Source organism: Cnephaeus nilssonii, assembly GCF_951640355.1.
Source record: "Cnephaeus nilssonii genome assembly, chromosome: 20".
NCBI lineage: Eukaryota > Metazoa > Chordata > Mammalia > Chiroptera > Vespertilionidae > Cnephaeus > Cnephaeus nilssonii.
The window spans coordinates 8,659,347-8,682,597 of record NC_137091.1 but is presented as its reverse complement, the minus strand read 5'-3'; the positions used below and the strand labels follow the sequence as shown (position 1 = coordinate 8,682,597).

The 23,251-nt window shown below is 50.8% G+C and overlaps 1 protein-coding gene across 3 annotated transcripts; it reads right to left on the bottom strand.

Moving 5' to 3' along the window:
• Positions 1-588: 588 nt before the first annotated feature.
• Positions 589-22,197, bottom strand: DPY19L3 (dpy-19 like C-mannosyltransferase 3). Of its 3 annotated transcripts, none has more exons than XM_079800322.1 (19): positions 22,030-22,195; positions 20,920-21,072; positions 20,367-20,500; positions 14,406-14,496; positions 12,461-12,582; positions 11,574-11,719; positions 10,223-10,346; positions 9,358-9,492; positions 8,047-8,178; positions 7,488-7,589; positions 6,510-6,583; positions 6,165-6,323; positions 5,367-5,480; positions 4,944-5,055; positions 4,309-4,365; positions 3,517-3,599; positions 2,975-3,107; positions 2,634-2,792; positions 589-1,685 (listed from the first exon to the last, which is right to left on the bottom strand). In XM_079800322.1, exons 2-19 carry the CDS (start codon positions 21,020-21,022, stop codon positions 1,485-1,487), a joined length of 2,181 nt encoding a protein of 726 aa, XP_079656448.1. In that variant the 5' UTR covers positions 21,023-21,072; positions 22,030-22,195; the 3' UTR covers positions 589-1,484. The 3 variants fall into 3 exon arrangements, with proteins under 3 accessions (XP_079656448.1, XP_079656447.1, XP_079656449.1); XM_079800321.1 differs by having other exon boundaries at positions 20,367-20,503; positions 22,030-22,194; XM_079800323.1 differs by lacking the exon at positions 589-1,685 and having other exon boundaries at positions 2,653-2,792; positions 2,975-3,195; positions 20,367-20,503; positions 22,030-22,197.
• Between the last annotated feature and the right edge of the window lie 1,054 nt (positions 22,198-23,251).

Below are 23,251 nucleotides of genomic sequence, written 5' to 3'. Positions count from 1 at the left end.
TTCCTCTAGAACAGGCGTCCTCAAACTACGGCCCGTGGGCCACATGCGGGTGTTTTTGCCCTTTTGTTTTTTTACTTCAAAATAAGATATGAGCAGTGTGCATAGGAATTTGTTCATAGTTTTTTTTAAACTATAGTCCGGCCCTCCAACGGTCAGAGGGACAGTGAACTGGCCCGCTGTTTAAAAGGTTTGAGGACCCCTGCTCTAGAAGCTGCTTAGAAGGCGTGGACGAGTATAGAATCACGGGACGTGTCACACACACGGCGATGCCTGTGGAGACGGACTTCACTCTAACCACAAGGGGACGTGGGAATCACTCCCAACGTCAGGAACAGGGAGAACGTTAATTTCAGTGGCCATCTTGGTTTAATTAAGCGTACAAAATGCTTTTACCAACAGCTTTACATGCCCCGTTATTAGAAATTAATTATGAAAGCGATGACCGAAACCTTGCGAGCAGATGCAGAGCCCTCGATGTTCAGGGGTGAGTGGGACTTAGAGGCACTTGGGTACTTGGGGGGAGGAGGTGATCCGCCCCCAGGCCCCTCACAGTGACGCCGGAGACCAGTCAGACTTGGTAGGAAAATGCCCTCTGCCAAAAATACTGTATTAGTGACTCAGTTAAGATACAATATTTAAAAAATATTCAGACTGTGCAAGGTTCTAGGCTGTAAAAAATACAAAGGCTAAAAAACAAAACGTTTATAAAATTTTGCAAACCCAGAAAATTTAAACAAGTAAGAAATAAGGAAAAGTTATCTTTCTTGCAGGATAGGTTAGTGGCGTCAGTAGGTTTTAAAATGATAACACTGGACAGGGACACACACACGGCCACACACACATGCCTGCCCCTTTAAAGACTTATAATACCTGAAATGTTTCTGTGTCCGGCACTAACACACGCACATATATGCGCCCACGCACACACATGCACCCACAGTACATGACACGTGTTATACATTACATTCCAGATGGAGCACAGCAAAAAGTTCTGGTTACAAGGACCTAACATGATTGTTTTGGAAATATTAAAAGCATGGTAATTTGAAAATATTATAAAACTTTTAGGTGAAACAGTACAATAAAGAGCCTTTAAAAAGCCACCAATGGGCCTTCACTAGTGAGACAGTGTTACGTGATTGAGTTGCGCACCCTCGATGCGTTTCAGTCACCGCGGCCGGAAGTCACCGGAAAGCTCAGAGGGTTTCAAACCCTGGACGGGCCACGGATTTCCCACAGGTCACGTGGCTGTTCAGGCCACCGATGGACACGTGCTGTTTCCCAGCCACGGAGTCCTACGTCCCTCCTGGGAAGTGGAGACCATTTATGCTGGAGAACATCCCAGAGAAGGACAGAGACGAGACGACGAAGAAGCTGGTAGCAGATACTCCAACGGCGGGGACAGTGGTGTAAACATCGCAGAGCGCAGAGCCTGCTGCGATCACAGCGCCAAGGCTCCAGCGGCCATCACCACGAAACGCCAGCTACCGCGTTTGCCCTGACGGAGACGGAGCGGGAGGCCCGGCCACTTCCTTCTGGAGCCTGTAGACGTGGAAGGTCTTGTTCTGAAACACGCGGGTGAAGAGCGCTGAGTAGGCCGGCAGGCCCCTCCTTATCTCCTCGCAGAAGCGGGGGTGGCCTGCAGGCTGCAGACCTGCCTCGTTCTCTCCCGGGCCATCCATCATCTGAAGCCAAAACAAAACCAAGTATAATTTGGTAAAAAAAAACAACAAACTTGTAAGAAACAACACGGTAGGGACAGGAGCTGGGTTTCTTCAGTGAAAGTAAGGGACGTGGTCCCTATGGCAGTGGCTGCTTGAGGTCCCACGGCATCCAACCCCGGGGGTTGCGGGGGAGAGCTAAGGCTGAGAAGGCGCGGGATGTGGGGCACAGGGCATCCTTAGCGGTAAAGCTGAGCTAGATCTTGTTCTGAGGGGACCACACTGTTGCTCTCACAAACGCGACCAGGAGGACTCGCTAGGACCCAGCAAAGCTCAGCTCATTCAGTGGCTGCGTGAAAACGCTACACAGAGCAGAACTCACGCCAGACCCGTGCCTCCCTGCATTCGAGGAGAGGAGGTACTCTGCTTGGGCAAAAAGCCGAGTTTCACATCCTTTTCCCCGGTTCCCTGAGGCCTTTAGGGTGCGGGAGCGGGCGGTGTGGCGATGAATTGAGTCACACACTGGGTGGTGGGGGGACGGGGAGGGCTCTGGGCCAAACACAGCTGGTGGCCACAGTCCGGATCCCGTGCTGGGCACCTGAACTTCTCTAGAGACTAGCTCTTAGGTCTCTGAGTCTTGAACTTTGTGCAGTGGAATCTTTCCCAGAGTGCACCTGGGCCCTGTGGACAGGGCCCGGGAGAGCAGGGAGACAGTGCGGCTGCCACAGCCACAGCCAAGCGGGGCTAGCCCACTGATGCTCGAGCAGAGGCTTCAGAAAGGCTGAGGTTTTGGTTTTAACAGCAAAACCTTCCACATGACCTGTGGGCAGAGGCTCCTGACCAGCCAGCTGCAGGCTGGTGCCCGTGGGCGGGCGCCTGGAGACCATGCCGGCCCAGGGCCTGGGTCATCCACACTAATGCCGGGCGCTGGCCCCTCTCAGGGCCCCAGAGCCAACCCACGCCCGCGCTCACGTGTCCGTTGGCCACGTCCAGCAGGTCTCGCAGGCGGCAGCCGCGCCGGTGCCTGCGCTCGAAGCAGATGCTGTCCTCCAGGATCACGAAGTCGGTGCCCAGGGCGCGCAGCAGCGCGTGCACCTCCTCGGGGGGCCTCCGCGCATACACCTGGTACACCTGCGGGGCGATGAACCCAGGATCGGGGCCTGGCCAGGCCCTCACCTCCCACGGGGCGGGACCTGAGCCCTGGACACGCCCCCACCTCATCCCGGGGCCCTTCCCAGGTCCCAGGTCCCACACAGGCCAGGCGGCTCCCGGAGCATTTCCGCCCCGCCCCCAGCCCAGCGCAGGGCCCTCACCGCCCGGGTGCGCGCCCGCAGGCCGCTGTCCTCATAGTGCGGGTGGTTGGTGAGCGTCCTGCCCGTGCACAGCTTGACCCCGGCCAGCAGCTGCATGCTGCCCGCGAACACGGCCGTCCGCGGGGTGTTGGAGCTGAAAGGCGAGCGTCTCAGCCCCAGCGCGGGTTTCCCACCGGTTAGGTGATGGATGGGGGTCCACCTGCATCGTTAACCCCCACGCTCTGCAGAGGAGCAGAGCGGGCATCCTCGGGGTTTGACCCGGGCTGGGACCTGCGCTGAGAGCAGCCGAGACCCATCCCCGGGGCTGCGCGTTTACCGCCACTGATGCCGGGACCACAGCCCAGCGCCCCAGTGCACCCCGAGCTGCCTGCCAGCAGGCGCCCCGCACCGCGGGGGACCTGCCCATCACTCACTTTCCAGCAAAGGCTCTCACCCCCTTAATGCCAGGAGCTTCTAAGGGAGGAGACAGTGGCGGGACCCCCATGAGAGGCGGGCAGGACCCAGGCGCAGGCGACCCCTGAGTGACGGGAAGGGCCTCTTACTTAATCCAGTGCATCAGCTCCACGGTGTCGGGGTCATAGAACTCCCTCAACTCCGACAGCTCGTCCATCACTCCTGGCCAGAACTGCAACGGAAAGCAAACAACAGTCTCCCTCACCCCAGCGGGCCCTGCGGCGGGGACGGGGTGTGCTGGGGCTTCAGGGCAGGAGCCGACGGGGAACTGCTCGCTGCCTCCCCCTGCTGGGCTGGGCCACCCGCCAGGCGACAGTGTCCGCCTCTTAACTATCGGAGGTGACAAAGCCTCAGGGTCCTCAACATGACCAACGCCCCTGTCTCTCAACGGAAGGCCTCGGACCTGAAGCCAGGCTGTGCCATTTCGTCAGCGAGTCCACTGCGAACAGGGATCATTTCCCCCAAACCTGCGTGGCGGGCCCCCTGCCTGGGCTGCCCTGAACTGCGTGTGCCCGGCCGTCCTCACGGGACGGGAGCCTCTCACACACGTGGTGAGGGCCACCGCACTTCGTAGAGAGCAGGGCATGGGGGAACAATGCTCCTACTTCATTCACCTCAAAACAGGTCTGGAAACATCTCTATGCGCAGGATTCGCATAATCTGAACAGTAAGTCAAAACCCAAACTAATCAGAATGATTCAACTGTGGTCGTGTTTACTTGACTGTTTGGAAACAGATCAGTCCTCCTACCTAAGCCAGCTCCCCAAGGCTGGGGGGGGTCCTAACCCCGCCGGCCACTCTGCCGGTAGCCCACCAAGTCACCGCGCCACAGCGGCCATTCTGCGCCAGGTTAGCGACAGGAAGGAGGCACCGCGTCCTACCTTACAGCCCAGGCAGAGCAGCATCAGCGTGGGGACCGCGTGCCGCACCACACACACCTGTGGAGACAGTATTCAGGTGACAAGTGTTTGGAACACGTTTGGCTCACAGTTTTGCTTTGTAAACATATGACTTTTTAAAAAATAACAGAAATACAATTTAAGGGAGCATTTAATGGAGTGTCCAACATGCACAGCCACCGAGCCAAGGTCAGGGCTGGGATCGCTGCCCATGCTGCCTCCTAGTGAGGCCAGAGGGCAGGACACTCAGAAGTGCCCCTGGAGGCTGGTCGCCACTGCTCACCGGCCACCACCACCAGGAAACACGTTATAGTCACACCAGTGACAGCTCTGGACAGTAGATTATTGGTGATTTTTAAGTTTTCTTTTTGTGCTTTTCAGGCTTTCTAAATTCTGTAGAATGAGTATATCTAATTGATGGCTGGGAAAAAAAGAAGTGATTACAAAATAAAATTTAAAAAAATCCTCATAAAATCATAATGTATCAGTTCTCTACTTTTAGCTTCACATTTCAGTATCCGTTTTACCAGGCTGATGTCTGGCAACTCCTCCATAAAACAGCTGGTAGGAGGAGACACTAGAAGCTGTGACATGGAGGGGCGGAGGCGGGCACTGACCCTTGCTGGGGTGTGAAGGCGGGCGACCTTCAGAAGTGACCCCCACACTCCAGGACTGCACAGGCCAGAAGCTGCAAACACGCACACGTGCGGCGTCCACAGGTACTTCATTCTGCGGGGACAGTGGGCAGAGATCAGCCCAGACAGCCGTGCGGTCAGATCCTACCCGACGGCGCAGAAACGCCGGCCAGGGGAGCGATGACCTCCCAGCCCGAGAACCGACGCAGGAGTCAACCCAGCGACGCTCTGATCCGGGAAAACCGGCTGTGACTGCCGTTTTGTCCTCGGAGGAGACGGCAGACGAGGACGTTTTGGGGAACCAGGGCCATTAAGGAAGACGGTGACAGCCTCCCATGATACTGCTAACGGAGGCCAGGTGAGAGCGGCTGGATAAAAGGATAACCAGCGATGAGACGAGAATACCTCATTGTGCTCAATGCCAAGGCTCCGAACACGACGGTGTGTGTTAAGTTGTAGGCGGTGTCGGGCCGCAGGCTGACCGCGCACCTTCCCGTGGGACCCTGGGCGGGGGAGTCGCTGGACAAAACAGCACAGACACGTGAGAGCTGGATACAGGATTGTAACTTAGTCAAATCTCTTGTAGAGACAATACACGTACGTACCCTCTCATGTATCCAGAAATGTATTATTTCCCCAGATAAAATGAATTGCTACTGGTCATTTTAATTTGTTTATGAGGCTAAAGGTGTCATAAGAAGCAGAAAAACTAAAATGTAATGAATTTAATTTTAAGTAAAAAAAGTACTTCAATCCTTAAATTATAAGAGAATAGCAAACAAAAAAAAATCCTTTTGAAATGCGGAAACTAAGATCTTGAAAGCTGTTTTACGAGTTACCAGTATTTTTAAAGTTTTTACAAATAAGAAGTAAAGACGTGCCGCTGAACCGAGGACAGTGCCCCTGGTGCATTTCCAGCCGATGACTCTACCAGCCGCGCCCACTAGAGTGACGCAGCCACGGTTAGCCACGCGCCTCACGTGTCTACACTGTCCGCCCTGTTTTCTGTTCACGGCACCCGCTTCTCAGGTGGTTTCCGCGAGTCAGGACCCCAGCCTTGCACACGCCTTTCTAAGTCATCTTTCCGTCAATCAAGTCCCCCACCCGCCTTGGGGCCGTGAGGCCGAACAGTGCCGCCTGTTCTGTCTGCTTCCCCCGACACCGAGCCTCACGGCCCAGCGCTGGAGTTTGAAGCCCGCGCACCTGAGGTGACGGAGGGCGACAGCCAGCGCCATGGTCGCCGTGACGCCCAGGACGAGCACGTAGGCGTGGAGCAGCAGGGTGTCCGAGAGCCGCCCGAAGGTGTCCCAGGGCAGCAGGCCGAACGCCTCCTCACAGAGGTACAGGTTCGCGTCGAAGTCTCTGGGGACAAACGGAAACCAGGATTAAACCCAGGGTCAGGAAACGTCCATCTTTCCCTCAAAATGAGCCTGAAACGAACAGTTGAAGGCACAATGATAACTTTAAAAGTCCTTGCTGATTTAATATGAAAAGTGAACACACATTTAATTGTTTAAAGAAAAAAAAAGATTTTAAATGTAGCCATACCTTGTTGCTCCAAATCCAAACTTTGCCTTCAGAAATTTAAAGATGTGCTCATCTGACTTCAGGTTCAGCGTTTTCTGTGGGGAGGGAGAGGCCGGAAACTGTCGGGGCCCTGCGTGCGGCTTCCGGGCCTTCCAGGCACAGGCTCGGGGCCCACAGAACCAGCGGGGCCAGCACGCGCCACCACGTCCTCAGGGTCCAGGGCTCCTAAGCAGGGCCCTGAGGCTGTCCCTCCTTTTTACAGCAGAATCGCTGTGTCAGACGGGATCTCATGCGTAAGTTTAATGTGTAAAGTAGATAAAAGATGGGCTTCTTTGGCTTTAGAAGCCCACTGAGTATGATCTTTTATTTTATTTTTTTGGAAATATATTTCTTTTATTGATTTCAGAGAGGCAAGGAGAAGGAGAGAGATAGAAACATTAATGATGAGAGAGAATCATTGATCGGCTGCCTCCTGCATGCTGCCTACCTGGGCATGTGCCCTTGGCCGGAATCAAACCTGGAACCCTTCAGTCTGCAGGCCAATGCTCTACCCACTGAGCCAAAGTGGCTAGGGCTGAGTATAATCTTTTAGATCAGAAAACCAATAACCCGATAACCTGCAGCCTCCAAGGGCCACAAATAGAATTTTTTAAATTGAGAGAAATACTTGTTTAAGGCTTTTACAGTTGAGTTTCTAAAAAGTTTAATAAATCAAAAGGTGAGTTCAAGGTAGAACATGTTAGAGTGAATAGAAAGCGAGGACTAAAATCAAGAAAATAATCCCGTTACTGAAACAAGTTAAAACTAAGCCTGTTCAGATCTTGGAACATAGAAACCCACACCTGAAACCTATATGCTCATGTTGACCAATGTCACCCCAATCAATTTAATAAATAAATATAAAAAAATACCCCCCCCCCCGCCAAGCTGAGCCTGTTTAAAGTAAAACTGGTAACTCTTTAGAAATGCTAAATTAAACATGCCATTTTATTAACCTACCTTAATAATGTTGTTGAGAAAAAGCGTCAAACATAAAACCACAAGTAAATGTAACAATAGTTTCCCAAGCCTATTAAGGAAGTTTCCAGTTTTCAGATTTTTCTAGAAATTAAAAGAGTTGAGTTTTAATTCTTAAATTTTAATATAACTTCATATACACGTAAGGTTACATAAGGATTTAAAACATTGGGTCATGCAACACATAGGGGGAATATGTGGAAAACGTAACCTACTGGTTTTCTTATAATCTCAGATAACTTTGCAGATGACCAAATATAACAGCATCTAGAGTTCAAGTACGTGTGACATTTACTTATAATTAAGGTTGAAAGCAGGAATGAGAACAAATGATTTTGAATCAACGAACAGCCTGTTCTAACCATCTCTGTGACGGCTTGTCCGTGCCAGCTCTCACCAATGCTAACCATGAATTTCCAAAAACCCAATGATGCCCTTCCCACTTTTTAGTGGGAATTTGGTCATAAGTTTTCCTTTGAATGCTGCATGGAAGGTCCCACGAACCAAAAAAATTTACAGACAAAAAAAAGAGAATTCCTACCTGAAGTTTTCTTGCAATTAATACTGAGAGGTTAAAACTGATAAGCAGTGATCCAAGAATCATGGAATTGAAGAACTGCAGGGCGCAGACCAGGAGCAGAGCTGTGACCTGTATGGAGTACAGCCACGTGGCCTGCCGGAGGGAGAGTCGAGGTGAGGCAGGTAACCAGTGCCCCATCTCAGGTTACAGACACGCAGAGAACACCCACTGGAGTACAAGCTAAAAAGAAACTAAATCACACACACTTCTGTTTACTTTAACCACAAAACATCTGGAGTTTTGTAACATTAAAGAGGCAACAAACTGGATACTATGAAGCAGAGGAAGCAAACGATGCTTTAACTGTATCCTGGACACAGGCAGACGCAATCTGTAGCCTTCAGCTTTCTTCCAAATTCTTTTAAGTTACTGTTGACGGCCGGCCATCAGTATTTTATCACATTCCATTCCGTCCCAACTCCCCACCCATATCGCCCATTGTTCCCTTTCATCTGCGCACAGGCGCCCACTTCCTCAGGGACTGGGACTGCAGGGACCCGCTCGTGGTAGACAGGGCCGCGCACCTGCCTCCGGGCCGCAGGGGGCGGGCACAGGTGCCAGCTGAGGCGACTGGCGCAGGGAAATGCACATGAACAGCTCTGACCAGGGACACTCTGGACGGAATGAAAACTACAAGCAAGACTCCACCCACGTGGAGCCACGCAAAAATGCCTCAAAGAAAAAATTAAGAGCTGGTACTTTTCCTCTTCTCTTTGAATTAGACCATCCCAGGTTCACTGGTTCATGAAAATTCTTATTCAGCAGCAAGTCACATTGCCCCCGTTTTGTGTTCCAACCTCAAAGGAAACAGATCCTCGCCAGCATTTAAAAGTCAGGCCCTCACACACATGAGGAACAAACAGGGTTGAAATTCCTTATTTCAGAGGGAAGTCCGTGTGGCCGGTCAACAGGGCTCACGCCCCAGGCTGGTTAAATGTCGCTGTGAGGATTTTATAAGGGACCACAGGAAAGTTGCTACATACCCCCTGATTTCCTTGGGGGGGGCGGGAGGAGGGAGTCGGTACACAGCCACACATTTTGAGAGCTGTCTTATAAACTGAAATTTAAACCTTCTCTATAAAGGACAACTGATCTAGATATTTGTGCACCAAATAAATCCACCACTTAATGTACAATAAGCAGAATAAGAGTTAAGATGATCATGAGGTTAACCACCAGCTCAAACAGCATTATTTCCTCCACGTTACACACGTGCGCATCTGCGACAGGTACAGCACGACCACCGCCTCCCCGTCCCTGCCGCGCGCTCACCTTGGCGGCCGGCAGCATGTCCAGGGAGTCCAGGGCGAACAGCCCCAGCGCCTGCACCAGCATCGTAAACTGATTAAACTGCCAGGTCAGACTGAAGACAAACGTCGACATGAAGATGGTGAGCAGGGTCAGCCGCTGTGGAAAGAAAACCTCAGTCACTCACATGTCGTGAGGAATAAAGAGCCTCGCAGACGGGTTTCGAGAGCAGCAGGACCTCTGTGAGCAAACAGGAACAGAGACGGTGGCTCTGAACACCGAGCGCTGGAGGCAACCACGCGCTGCGCGGACCCCACACCGGCACAGAGGACCCCACACTGCGCGGACCCCACACCGGCACAGAGGTGACCACACTGCGCGGACCCCACACCGGCACAGAGGTGACCACACGCCAAGTTGCATCGCAAGAGCAGAGGCTTAAGGGTTCCCACTGTTTTGCAGAAATTGTCTGTGGATTTGCTGCAACTACTCAAGGCCGGGTTATGAAGAACACATTTAAAAAAAAATACATTTTTATTGATTTCAGAGAGGAAGGGAGAGGGAGAGAAACATCAATGATGAGAGTGAATCATGGATTGGCTGCCTCCTGCACGCCCCCTACTGGAGATGGAGCCTGCAACCCCGGCATGTTCCCTGACGAGAAATTGAACCGTGACCTCCTGGTTCATGGGTTGACGTTTAACCACTGAGCCACACCGAACAACAACAAAACAAAACCATTTTCTTTGCAAAGGAGAAGGCTTCGTTCAACTCAAAAACTGGTCATGAACCAAGGACTCCGCACAGGCTCTGGGGCACCCGCACGTCACCACTTCTGAGCTTGGATGACACTGGAGGTTAGAAACACAGGAAGGATTATGGGACTTACCTCCGACACAGGCCGCAGGTTTGGCCTTAGGAAATACGTGATGGCCGCGACCTGGACCGCAAAGAAGGGCAGCGCCCAGTTCTCCCGCAGCGGGATGGTGAACTCCACCCGGGTGGTGTCTGTCCTGCACACACAGAGAGCACAGTCCTCACCTGTGCGTGGTCACCTCCACTGTCCTACACTGGCGGCTATGTCACATGAAGGACACCAGACTCTGGTTACTGGTTCTCAGTAATCTGTCTCTCCCCTCCATCCCGGCAACGTAAACTCAGCAGGGAGGATGTCCAGGTGCCTGTCCACACGTATGCAGCCAGCCAGGGGTGATCTGGGCGGACATATGCGTGTTCCTGTGACTGCCTCACTGCCTCCCACTTCACCTGTGCACGCTCCCCTGTGCTCGTCACGCTTTACACGTCCTGAACTGTCACCGCTGCCCATGTTTACAGGCCCCTGGCTTCCCTAGAAGGTGACCCCTAGAGGGCAGGTACAGGCCAGGTTTCATCTTTGTCCACTGGTTCCAAGAACTCTCTCTACGCACTGTAGGCTTTCAATAAATATCTTCGATTTACTCTGAAAACAAACACGTTTGGCTTCCATTCACTCTTGGCAGGAATAATAGGTTAGATCCAAATGCTAAGAGGCAGCCTGGCACAGTGGTCGCACCCGTTAGAACTCTGACCAAGACTTCGCAGCGTGTGTACTGGTACAGATATGCACATGCCTTGACATATACTTATTCTCACAGACTCACCAACACTGTAAGTTAGCCCTTGAGCTTCAATGTCCGCATCCCTAGGATGGGGTAATAACAGTCTCTCCTCTGTAAGGCTTACCAGAGAACACACGGAAAGCATTTTGCAAAGTGCTCGGCCTACAGGAACCCCTCAGTGAGGTTATAGGAGAAAGGAGTTTGTTTGGGATTCTGACATAAGATCAACGTCAGACCCGGTGCCCGAGTTTGTAAGTTTCCTCCCCAGTATTGGTGTTGCGACTGCAGGTCAGGCAGTTTTTTTTATCTTGAATGTGTTTTTTAAAAAGTGATTTCATTCTGCTCCGTATTTGGAATAGAAAGTTAGATGACGTAGCGTTCCTCACATGCGCAGGGCCTGCCGCTCAGCGAGCCGTGAGCTGCGTGCCGTGTTGAGGGTGCTGGTGAGGAACCACACGTCTCTGAGGTGGGGTGTGCGGCTGGAGACACTGGCCGCACAGCCCCCAGAATGCAGGCCGAGCGCTGGGCAGATGCTCCCTCACAGACAGACGTGCAGAGCAGCTTCCTCTGAGCTGGGAAGCAAGTGACTCCCCCTTTGCCTGCTTTGTGTAAAGGGAGAAGGCGACAGCGACTCCGACTCACCTGTTGGTGACGTACCAGAAGGCCGCCAAGAGCCCCGACAGCCAGGTGCCGCTCAGGAGCCAGCTGGTGGTGTACAGGGCCGCGACGTAGACCGCCTGGAGCCCGAACAAGGTGTAGATGTAGAAGTAGACGGGCTCGAGGTACTTCTGCAAAAGGGAGCGAAGCACGTCACTGTTAGGGAAGCCCGGACCCTTCTCCTTCACTTAAACAACACGACAGAGGAAATCCATCAGAAGGCGGTGCTGATTCCACTCCACAGCCCACAGCCCTCCAGAGAAGGGGCTTTATCTTCAGACGAGTGCACGCCCGGTTTGGCCCGGGTTTACCTGTTCACGTGAAAAGAGGTCATTGTGGACCTAACCGGTTTGGCTCGGTGGATAGAGCGTCGGCCTGCGGACTCAAGGGTCCCAGGTTCGATTCCAGTTAAGGGCATGTACTTTGGTTGCGGGCACATCCCCAGAGGAGAGTGTGCAGGAGGCAGCTGATCGATGTTTCTCTCTCATTGATGTTTCTAACTCTCTATCCCTCTCCCTTCCTCTCTGTGAAAAATCAATAAAATATATTAAAAAGAAAAGAGGTCATTGTGATTTGGTAACTTTCCAATGTCTTTTATTTCAAAGATAAGTGAGAAGTGTGTCCACCGGAAAACGTTCATCACTTCCAGACTGTACACACATGGTAAGCCAGGAAGCATCACATGTACCACAGAGCTTATAAGACATGAATAAAAAGCAAATGCCAAGTATTTATGACGGTGACTAGGATACTGCTGTTTTTCCACCAAGCCAGTTAAAGATCAGAATAACATACGTCAAACTTCAACCTGAAATGGCAGATTCTGACATTCACCTGCTCTTAACAACTCAACGCTACACAACACACCATACCTGTATGGGCAGAACTCGGTATAAAACACTGAGGAAGACCTCCTGGTAAATGTTCATTCGTTGAAGGAGGTTAATGGTCCGCATAGATTCTGTTTTGTTATCATACATTAAGCCATGGAAACCTAAGGTTGATAGTTGAAAAATCAGGAAAAAAAATTACAATTAAAATAATTCATTTATTCAAAACTACTCACAGCTTCTTTAGAAAGGGCCAGAGAACGTGCCTGCTGTGGAGCGGACGACACCCCCGGGAGGCATCCTGACCGAACCAGAACCTGGCCCCAGCCAGCGCCAGACCCACCGCCACCTGATGGGCCACTCAGACCACAGAAACAAGCCAGGGGCTCCGCAAAACCCAGAAAGTGGGACACTCTATCCGATAGATCAATCAGTGTTTTCCACAAAAATTACAAGGAAAAATGGGAAGAAACCTACAGATTAGAAGAAACAGGTAGAGACGTAGCAAACGATTGCCATGCGTGGGCTTTATCTGGCTCCCAGGGACTATTAAACTCTGGGAGACACGGAGCCGCAGCAGAACCACCTGAGCAAAGGACGGGTGAGCCGGGCCCAGCGAAACTTAAAAAGGTGGTACAGTCACCTTCACAGCAGCTTCTCACCGCACTACTGGACTTCTGACATGTTGGGCTCGATGATTCTTTGTTGTGGGGACTGATGGATGGTGTTTCTGTTTAAAGACACCGTCTTTTTCTTTTCTTTTGCAGGAAGGAGCTGGTGTCTGGCCCAAGGCCATGTGTCCCCCAACCCCAAACTCCACCCTCTTTCCAGTCCCAGCCCGTGGCCTGAGCCCGGGTCATCAGACAGGAGGCAGGGTCACCCACTGGAGGCAGGACATGCCACTGCCACCCCCCCCCCAATTCCTCGTGTGTCCTGCGGGGGCGGGAAGGACAAACCCTTGTGTCCAGGGCTGACTTTCAACAGATCACAGCGAGGGAGCTGCTCTGCTCCCCACGAAACCCCACCCAGAAGCAGGGGGACACCCACTTCAATGCCCACTGCTGAGCCCTGGCCAACAGCGCCCTGACTCACGCTCACCTTAGCCTGCCTTTCCTGTACCGACTGTACCTCGAGGCCACCGAGCAGCTGATGAGAAAAAGGGTGTTATATAACAGAGTTCCGGCTCACAGATCCGGGAGGGAGGGCAGAGTTAGAATGTCACTCTGCAACGCTACTGAAATACAGGTATAGGCAATGCATCTTCAAACAGCTGCTAACACCACTGCGTTTGGGCTGATAGGTAATTAACCTTATTATGGGTAAAACTGCCTTTCTACACAGGAACTAATTTTTATGGCACAAAAAGAAAGATAAGCAAAATCACATGCCTCTCATTGTGACAGAGAAGCACAAAACATCACCTATGAGGAATTCTTGCCAAAAACATATCTGAACCCAAGAGTCCAGGACAGGACAGCTGTGCCACGTGTCGGGGGAAGCACATCAGCGCATGAGTGGGGGGCCTTCCGGTCTCCATTCGCTGGAGCAAAGGTGAAGAATAGGGGCTGTGAACACGTAGAAACAGTGACAATGGGGGAAATGGCCTCTGCAAAAATAAAGGAATGAGTGGGGACGGCTGTAATTTCGCTTGGTTACCAAAATCCCTCCATTCAGACAACAGCCCTTTCACCTGCCAAGACCTCTTCCCAAAGGATCGTGAGAAAAGTCAGCTGCCAGACCGAGAAATCACAAACATGAATTATGGGACGGGGTGGCTCGGAGAGGCAGGGAGAGGAGGGATACATAGAGTATTATACAACTTCTAGAGCAGAACATTTTCGTGTTATTTAACAAGTGAAAATGACAAAGGGTCAAAGAAAAACAACACACATTCTATGGAGCATGTCACGTGCTTTCGTGCAGACGTGTTTTCTGGCTGACACAGCGAGAAGAATGCGGGGCCCGCAGGGCGTTCGCCGAGCCTTACCGTGCACGAGGCTGGGCGCCTGCAGCATCTGCTTGTAGTAGGAGTAGTACAGCCCGCACTCTGTCCGGAAGGAGATCTCCCGCTCCACCTCCTGAAACAAAGGCAGATTTTCATTTGTGTTCACACAACCCCGTTTGGTTAAGTCTCTATTGTCACCATTGAGAGAGGACACAGAACTACAACGTAGAAGGGAAACCAACTCTGGAGATACAGTCTTAGGAAATCTCGGAAAATAGAAACAACGGACGGCTGGTAACGGCTGAGGCAGGGTGTATATTTTAGGGGTCTATTATACGATTCTCTCTACTTTTAAGGGTGTGTAAAATTTTCTGTAAAAGCATTTTTAAAAACAGAGACAACTAGTTCCATTTAGTTGATGTTTCAGAGGCAACATTTTTCTTGTATTTCACACAAATTAAAACAAACAAAAAGATTCCCCCCACCATTCTTATGTAATATCAGTGAGAAACAAAACCGAAAACAGCATAAAAAAATCCCCCAAATGAAGAGAACTGTAATTGCATTAGACACTTGCCTAAAAGCTGATGATATTACATGAGGTGAATAGTTTTCCTTTTATTGTAAGAGTGTAAGGAAGTCGTAGTGAAATGTGACAGACCTTTTACATGTGAATTTTACTTTGACAAATGGAAAGTGTTCATGTAGGAAAATGGATACAAGACATTTAAAGGGCTTTGACATACACAGTCCATTTTTAGAAGAACGAAGATTTAAAGCAATAGCTATTAGTCAATTTGGTTGTAAGATGCTTTTATAAAATTTAAGACATGAACATAAAATACGCAGGAAACTGGTATTGAGGATAGGAAGACTCCTGGAATAACCCCACTACTACTCGTCGATCCCGTATTTCATGTATGTATATGTGAAGCACTCTGAGCGAACAAATGGTTATAACCTGTGTCATTACAGACTCCTTTACACCAGCGTTCGAAACCAGGCCCTGAGATCTGCGTCTCCTGTTACAGTTAAGTCCACATCCCACAACCCCGGCTCCACCGGGGAGACGGCAAACACCACCCACCCGACTTCGTCGGCGAGAACCCTCTTCTACCTCCTCTGTAGTTCCCTTACCGCCAACTATTTTTCAAATACTAATAAATATTTCATTAAAGGAACCACTCATGCTATTTATCATCATACCTGGAAATTATTTACTTCTTCTACCTTTTAAGTATTTCTTTAAATATCTTTCTTATTCTTTAAAAAAAAAGGTTATTATAAATCAATTCATGAATAGCGCATTGAAGAAATATTCAATTATGTAAGAGTATAAACATCTAATTATTGATCTTGAAAAACAAACTATTATGTTCTATCATTGTTAACTCTTTTAAAAAATGGGAGGAGGGGTAGGGTAGCAAATTGGATATAATGAGATTTCTTTCATGGAAAAATAAATTATTCTGGAAAAATAAAATATTAAAAAGGCCTAGCCCGGTCAGTATGGCTCAGTGGTTGAGCGTTGATGCATGAACCAGGAGGTCACTGGTTCAATTCCCAGTCAGGGTGCATGCCCAGGTTGTGGGCTCGATTCCCAGTGTGGGGCGTGCAGGAGGCAGCCAACAGATGTTATTTCTCTCTCATTGATGTTTCTATCCCTCTATCCTATCCTTCCTCTCTCTCTAAAAATCAACAAAAACATATATATAAAAAAAGGAAGGCCCAGTCAGGCTCTGAAATTTAATCTCATCAGCACATTTGCTGCGCGGGAAGGACGATATAAAATGACGTGGCTCCCGAGCTTTCCTGCTGCTCTGCGGTGTGCCTTCCACAGCAGGGCAGGCAGCCTCTGACCTCGGCGAACCTGTTGCTTTTGATGACAATAAAGTAAACTGGTAGCGCTCCCCTCTACAATGTTCAGACTCCTACTTGGTCAAGGACCCACAGAGGCTGGGCACTGACGTTAACTGAGTCAACATTAGCTTTCTTCCATGCAAAACTGCCACATTCAGTTTAACAACACCCCTTTTCTTCTCTCCGGCTGCCTTAAAGCATTCAAAGAACAGCCGCTTTCCATGGAACATGCTGACGTCACACCAACACCCCAATCAGCCTGCAGAGCCCCATCAGTCACTCTCTTGTGGGGGCTTCTTCCCCAACACGGTTTCTGAGAGGAAATGACTTTTGTGGTTATTTTTTTAAATGTATTTTTATTGATTTCAGAGAGGAAGGGAAAGAGAGAGAGAGATAGAAACATCAATGATGAGAGAGACGCATTGATCCTCTTGCACGCCCCACACAGTGGATCTAGTTCACAACCGGGGCATGTGCCCTGGCCGGGAATCGAACCGTGACCTTCTGGTTCATAGGCCCATGCTCAACCACCGAGCCACGCCGGCCGAGAGAAAAGACTGATTTCATCGAGACGGGGAAAGAAAGGCATTGCTCGAAGTACTCACAGGAGAAAGCTTTTGTGTCCTCCCCGCTCCTTAATACACCCGGAATGTGTAGGGAACAGAGGGTCGTAATTAGGAAAAATGCATTCAAACATGATGAATTGGTGATCTTGGCACCAGCTGTATGGAACCAAATGCTATACTTTATCAGACAGACATTTGCAAGTTTTACATCTGCTTCCTGCTAAGACAACATCTGCTTCCCCCATTCAAACACTTTCCCAGTGTTACAGCAATTTATACTTTGCCGGGTGGGTGGGTGGTGCCAAGGACGACGCACAGCAATAGCGCTACCTCTAAAGAATGCAGAACGAGCAAATACCTCCTATTTTACTTGCGTGGGTTCCACAGGGGAAGCGGTGCTGAGATATTGCAAGCGTCTTCTCTAAAGATAACGACAGAAAGAAGTGGAAAGACAAAGGAATTGTACTTTTAAGGAACTGTACAGCTCAAAACGTTTTGTAGTCGTGAATATAGTAATTTAACAGAAGCACTAAAAGGAAAGCATCATGAAAAACACACACGACTGCTCAGAACGAGCGATCTGCCTCCTGGGCAACACGGAGGGTAACAAGTCCTTTCAGACAAACGACACCAAATGTGCAAAGGAAATATCTCATTCGGTTTTTAGAATCTCACGTAAATCACTTTTGCTTATAAAAATTGTCCCCCAAATGACTAGGCTGCAGGTCGTGGGGAAGCCACGGGAAGATTAACCTTATAACTGTAATCTGTTTCCGAATTAGGTCAACAAATCATCTCACCGGCAAACAGTAGCTCACAGGAAGACAGCTGTTCCCCGTCCGGCGCTGGGAAGCGAGCCCTCAGCAAACATATTCCCGGCACAGACCCGGTTACTGTCTGGCAAGTCCATGCCCATCTGTCAGAATGCACACCTATTGCCCTCGGGGTGACAGGAGCTGTGGCCCGAGAGTTGCCAAGCTTTGAGGCACTTGGACGCCTGTCGAAGGGACTGCACTCCCACTGGGCTGACCCCGAGGTGACCAGTCCTGGTCTCACTGTGGCTGCCACGCTGTGGACTAACCCTACCAATTCTCAAGACTCCTTGCTTTGTAAGAGTGTTCAGTGTGAAGATATTCAAATTCTGTGATAGCAAATAAATACGTAACAGTGGGAAATGCTAGCATGAGGAAAAAAGACTAAAAGAATCGAGTGTCTCAAGTGCTTTCAGCCAAGAAGGAACTGCTTTTCCTCATCACTGAACTTCTACTTGCTGGGGAAACAAAAAGGTGTAAGAATGTAGCCCTTGATGTCAAGGGGTTTCTTTTCCGAGGAGAAGGAAGAACACACTTTAAAGAAAAGAAAATGACTTCAAGGAAAGACTGGCATTAGTCTGAGGCCGTGGTCGGCAAACTGCGGCTCGCGAGCCACATGCCGCTCTTTGGCCCCTTGAGTGTGGCTCTTCCACAAAATACTATGGCCTGGGTGAGTCTATTGTGAAGAAGTGGCGTTAGAAGAAGTTTAAGTTTAAAAAATTTGGCTCTCAAAAGAAATTTCAATCGTTGTGCTGTTGATATTTGGCTCTGTTGACTAATGAGTTTGCCGACCACTGGTCTGAGGGAATGAGGGCTTTTTGCCTGAAGTGCCAAACCAGCCCCCCGACTGGACGCTGCGTCTGACGGGCCTCTCCTTCCTTCCTTCCTTCCTTCCTTCCTTCCTTCCTTCCTTCCCTTCCTTCCTTCCTTCTTTCCCTCCCTCCCTTCCCTCCCTCTCTCCCTCCCTCCCTCCCTCCCTCCCTCCCTCCCTCCCTTCCTTCCTTCCTTCCTTCCTTCCTTTCCTTCCTTCCTCCCTCCCTCCCTCCCTTTCCCCTCCCCCCTCCCTCCTTCCTTCCACAAACACCTGCTGACCGACTGGTGACCTGACAGTTTAAAGCTAAGTTATGGGACTCTTCTGCACCCTCCTTACTCTTCATTAACCAGCACCTGATTTCGGCTGTGTGCCCACACATGGGTATTTGAGTCTTTATTCAAAATACTGGGCTAATCAGTAAACATTAAACTGCTTAATTCCAGGGAACCTGTTTATAAACATTCCATTTTAAAGAGACATAGGTGAGTGAAATTCTTCTTGACAAGAAAAACTAGCTATTGTCACTAAATGGTAAGGATCATAATGATTAGTATAAAGGTATGATGATACCTGCTGTGCCACAAGCCTACCAGAAATCAGTCAGATAATTAACTTGGCATACAACAGGGAACCAAAGCTCAAGATATTTTGGTAAATGCCCTATGAGGACTATCTTAGGCTCCACATTGTTTCTTTTGAATATTCTCACAGATGAGAAATTCTTGGCCCTCGAAGGTTGAATTTTACCTTTGTAAGCAGCCAGTCATGAGACACCATGGTGGTCATGACCTTTGGGTTAAAAAAGAAAAAGGTATATTTGGTTGAAAAACACTGTCAATATGTAACTTTCCTTGCGTAATATACTAGTTCTGAAAACAATGCCAAATTAAAAAAACACTAGAGCTGGCTGGTGTGGCTCGGTGATTGAACATTGACCTATGAACCAGGAGGTCATGGTTTGATTCCTGGTCAGGGCACAAGCCCGGGTTCTGGGCTCGATCCCCAGTAGGGGGTGTGCAGGAGGCAGCTGATCAGTGATTCTCATCATGGATGTTTCTATCTCTCCTCCCTTCCTTTCTGAAATCAATAAAAATATATATATTAAAAAAACAACACTAGAAATGCTTACAAAGGGAGAGGAAAGAGGGACAATAAGAAACTGGTGTGTAAAACACCACAGACCTTCCTGAGAGTGGGATGAGAATTACGGCTCCTTCCCCGGGAGTCATGGCCGGCCCCCGGCCACGCGCATATCCAGTTAGACGTGGACACACTGCGACCACTGGGTGGGGACTCCATGGCTCAGAGCACTGTCTTTCGACTTTCTTAATTTCTTTCTTTCTTTCTTTTTTAATACTACCCAACAGAAGAAAAATTTTTATACTGGGACCTCATTTGTACATACACACATACAATTAAGAGTTTCATAGCGAATCCCTCACCCCAGCACACGTAGGAAAGCGTTCCTCATGACCCACGGCACCAAGTTCACGATCCAGTTTGAAAAGCGTGCCCTACTCGGCTTGGCTCAGTGGATAGAGTGTCGGCCTGCGGACTGAAGGGTCCCAGGTTCGATCCCAGTCAAGGGCACATGCCTCGGTTACAGGCTCCTCCCTTGCCTGGGGCCCTGGTCGGGGCTCATGCAGGTGGCAACCAATCCATGTGTTTCTCTCACATCGATGTTTCTCTCTCTTTCTCTACCTTCTACTCTCTCTAAAATCAATGTTAAAATATCCTCAGGTGACGATTAACAAAAAGAAAAGCGCTGGTCAGAGTAACTGCTGCTTCACTGGAATAAGTTAGGAAACGCACTGGATTGTAAACATTCTGATCTTATTTTACCAAAAAACACAAAGTTTTTTTACTCCATCGCCAAACTGTTTAAGGGACTGGATTCTTTGTGGGACCCACTGACGGAGACTCTCATGCCAGGCTCACAGACACCGCATACCTTTATGTTGGAAAACCATAAGTCATTTTCATGTAAGGTGGCCAGGTAGACAGACGTCAGGAGTCCAGCACAGAGGGCGACGGCTCCACCGACTGTAAATGACAGAATCTTCCATAATCTTCTACTGGTACAGCCTTCTGGAAAAAACAAACCGATAAAGAACTAAGTCGGTAAAGAATTGCACAGACTGCCCTGGCCGGTTTGGCTCGTGGATAGAGCGTCAGCCTGCGGACTGAAGGGTTCCGGGTTCAATTCCGGTCAAGGGCAGATGCCTGGGTTGCAGGCTCAATCCCCAGTGGGGGGCATGCAGGAGGCAGCCGATCAGTGATTCTCATCATTGATGTTTCTCTCTCTCTCTCTCTGAAATCAATAAAAATATGTTTTTTTTAAAAAAAGAATTGCACAGTCCTGTCTCAGACCCTTAGGTATGCTAACTTACTCATCAAACTGAAATGTTGGGGTGCCAGGACAAGCGAGGTCGCAGGGAGTTATCTTGTGGGAGTGACAGAGGCGCAGAGAGCAAGCGACCCCGAAGGCCGTGTGCATCACCCACCTGAGGGCAGTTTGGGTTCTAGCGCCACGTCCTCCTGCTGGGCTGCGCCGTCCCCAGACACGTCTGTGGCTCTGACTCCTTTTCTCTGCCTGATGGACATCATGGTGTCAAAGGCGCCCACGCATGGCTCTTCCCAGGCTCCTGCAGACGCACCTGCGGGGAGCGGAGTGAATGGCGCCGCAGCCCGCACCGTCTGCCCCGGCTTAGGGCGCTTTCCCGTCCCCGCTTCACATCTCCACCTCCAGCAAAGCTCCCGAACCCCACACGAGAACCAGCAGGAGGCCGCTGAGACCCCAGCAGCCCTGCCCTGATGGCTTCCCCGGCCACCGTCCCAGCGCCAGGCCACCTCACGCGCCCTGCACTGAACCCCACAGCCGCCTGCCCCCAGGGGCCCAGCAGCGAGCCTGGCGGGGAGAACCGAAGGGCAGGCGGGTGTCCCGTGTGGATTGCAGTGCCCGCCTCCCTACCACCCCGTGGGGCCTCGGGAAGTGGACGCTCCACTGGTGACCTGCCCAGTGTGAGCGGTGCCGCGTGGAGCTTCGGGTGGGTTAGGAGTCCCTGAAGGAAACCACCTGCTCCATAGAAAAGAACCCGCTCACGTGACACCATCCGCCCACTCACTCCTCCCTGCCTTCGCTCCCTCATCCATCGTGCGTTTGTTCACACATTCACTCATTCCTTTGTCCACTCACTCACTCCTTCCTTCGTCCATCCATTCATTCAGTCCACTCGCTCATTCATTCGTTCGTTCACACATTCATTCACTCGCTCATTCCTCCATCCATTCATTCATTCACGTGCTCGTGCGTCAATTCGCTCAACATTCATTCATTCATTCGCTCGTTCGTTCACACAGAACCAGGCGACCCCAGCGCACGCGGGACGAGCTCGGAGGTCCCCTGGTGCAGGCGCGGAGGCTGTCGGAGCCCCACGCGGCCACCCTCCGGGCGCCACGACAGCGGGACACACGCTACGCCCCGCGGTGCCGGCGCCGTGACGGCCGTGGGCCGCGACGCCAGCTCCCGTCCCCGGAGGCCCGTACGCTCGCGGCAGGGACGGAGCGGCGTCGGTCACTGCGGACCAGCCCGGCCGGCCTCCTGGAGCACAGACCTGCGCTCAGCCGTCCTTGCGCCGCTCCGGGCGGGCAGGACTGGCGGGCGGGGCGCCGAGGGCCGGGTCCGGCGATACCCCAGAGCCGAGGAGCGGCGCGCGCCGCCTAGGAAATGGGCCTCAGGCGACAGCGGCCCGGGAAGGCGCGCGCCTGGGAGGCCAGGCAGTCCCGGGCCGCTGCGGCCGCGCTCATAGGTTCGCGGAGCCGTCCGTCAGCGTGGCCCCTCCCCTCCCCGTGTTGCGCCGGCCGGAAAGAAGCGGTGAATTTCCGGTCGGTCGTCACCCTAGCGGCGCCGCCAGAAAGAGAGCAGCACACTTCCGGTCATCACCCTGGCGGGACCACATTTCAGTTGTGCACACAGCACTGAGCCGGTGGGGCAGGGACTTGGCGCGGTGGTCGTGAGGAACACAAAACGATACTGTTCACAGCATTATTTGTATTATTATTTTTAATCCTCACCCAAGGATATTTTTCCATGGATTTTGAGAGAGAGTGGGAGAGGGAAAGACAGAATGGTTGCCTCCTGCAGGTGCCCCGAGCAGGGCCCGGGCTGGGCAGGAGCCTGCAACCCCGGTCCGTGCCTTTGACCAGAATCGAACTGGGACCCTTGGGTTCGAAGGCTGATGCTCTATCCACTGAGCCGAACCGGCCAGGGCGCATTACTTAGTCTTTAATTGTGCGGTAATTTTAAACAAGTTGTTTGGTTTTTCATAGCAGCAATGACGACGCAGTGAGCTATGAGTTATGGATAAGGCCTCTAGACCAGGAGCACTTTATAAAAATACCTAAATATTTTAGTCCTGAAGTGGGACTGAAGGGTCCACCTGAAGGGTCCTGGGTTCTATTCTGGTCAAGGGCACATGCCTGGGTTGCAGGCTTGATCCCTAGTAAGGGGTGTGCAGGAGGCAGCTGATCAATGATTCATGTTTCTAGCTCTCCCTCTCCCTTCCTCTTGGAAATCAATAAAAACATTAAAAAAAAAAAAGCTTTTCTCTCTGGGAGCTTAAAGCACAGAGCATACTTTTCCTACGGGACTAATGTGGGCCTTGTGGGCTGTACCATCTGTCACAAGTTCTCCATGCTGCTGCCCTCACTTGAGAATAGCCACAGGCAACATGTAAGCCAGGGGCGTGGCTGCGTTCCAATGAAATGTTACCTACAAAAGTGGAGGAGGGCGAGGTTTGACACAGGGCTGTCATGTAATCCGTCTTCTGTACAGGT

Bases quoted from the DNA above. Each gene is read 5' to 3' on its own strand.
- DPY19L3 (XM_079800321.1), bottom strand. From the start codon at position 21,022: ATGATGTCCATCAGGCAGAGAAAAGGAGTCAGAGCCACAGACGTGTCT. The intron at 14,497-20,366 runs GTATGCGGTGTC...CCTTTGTTTCAG, and splicing joins TATGGTTTTCCAACATAAAG to GAGGTGGAGCGGGAGATCTC. The intron at 8,179-9,357 runs GTGAGCGCGCGG...TCCCTCCGGCAG, and splicing joins ACATGCTGCCGGCCGCCAAG to GCCACGTGGCTGTACTCCAT.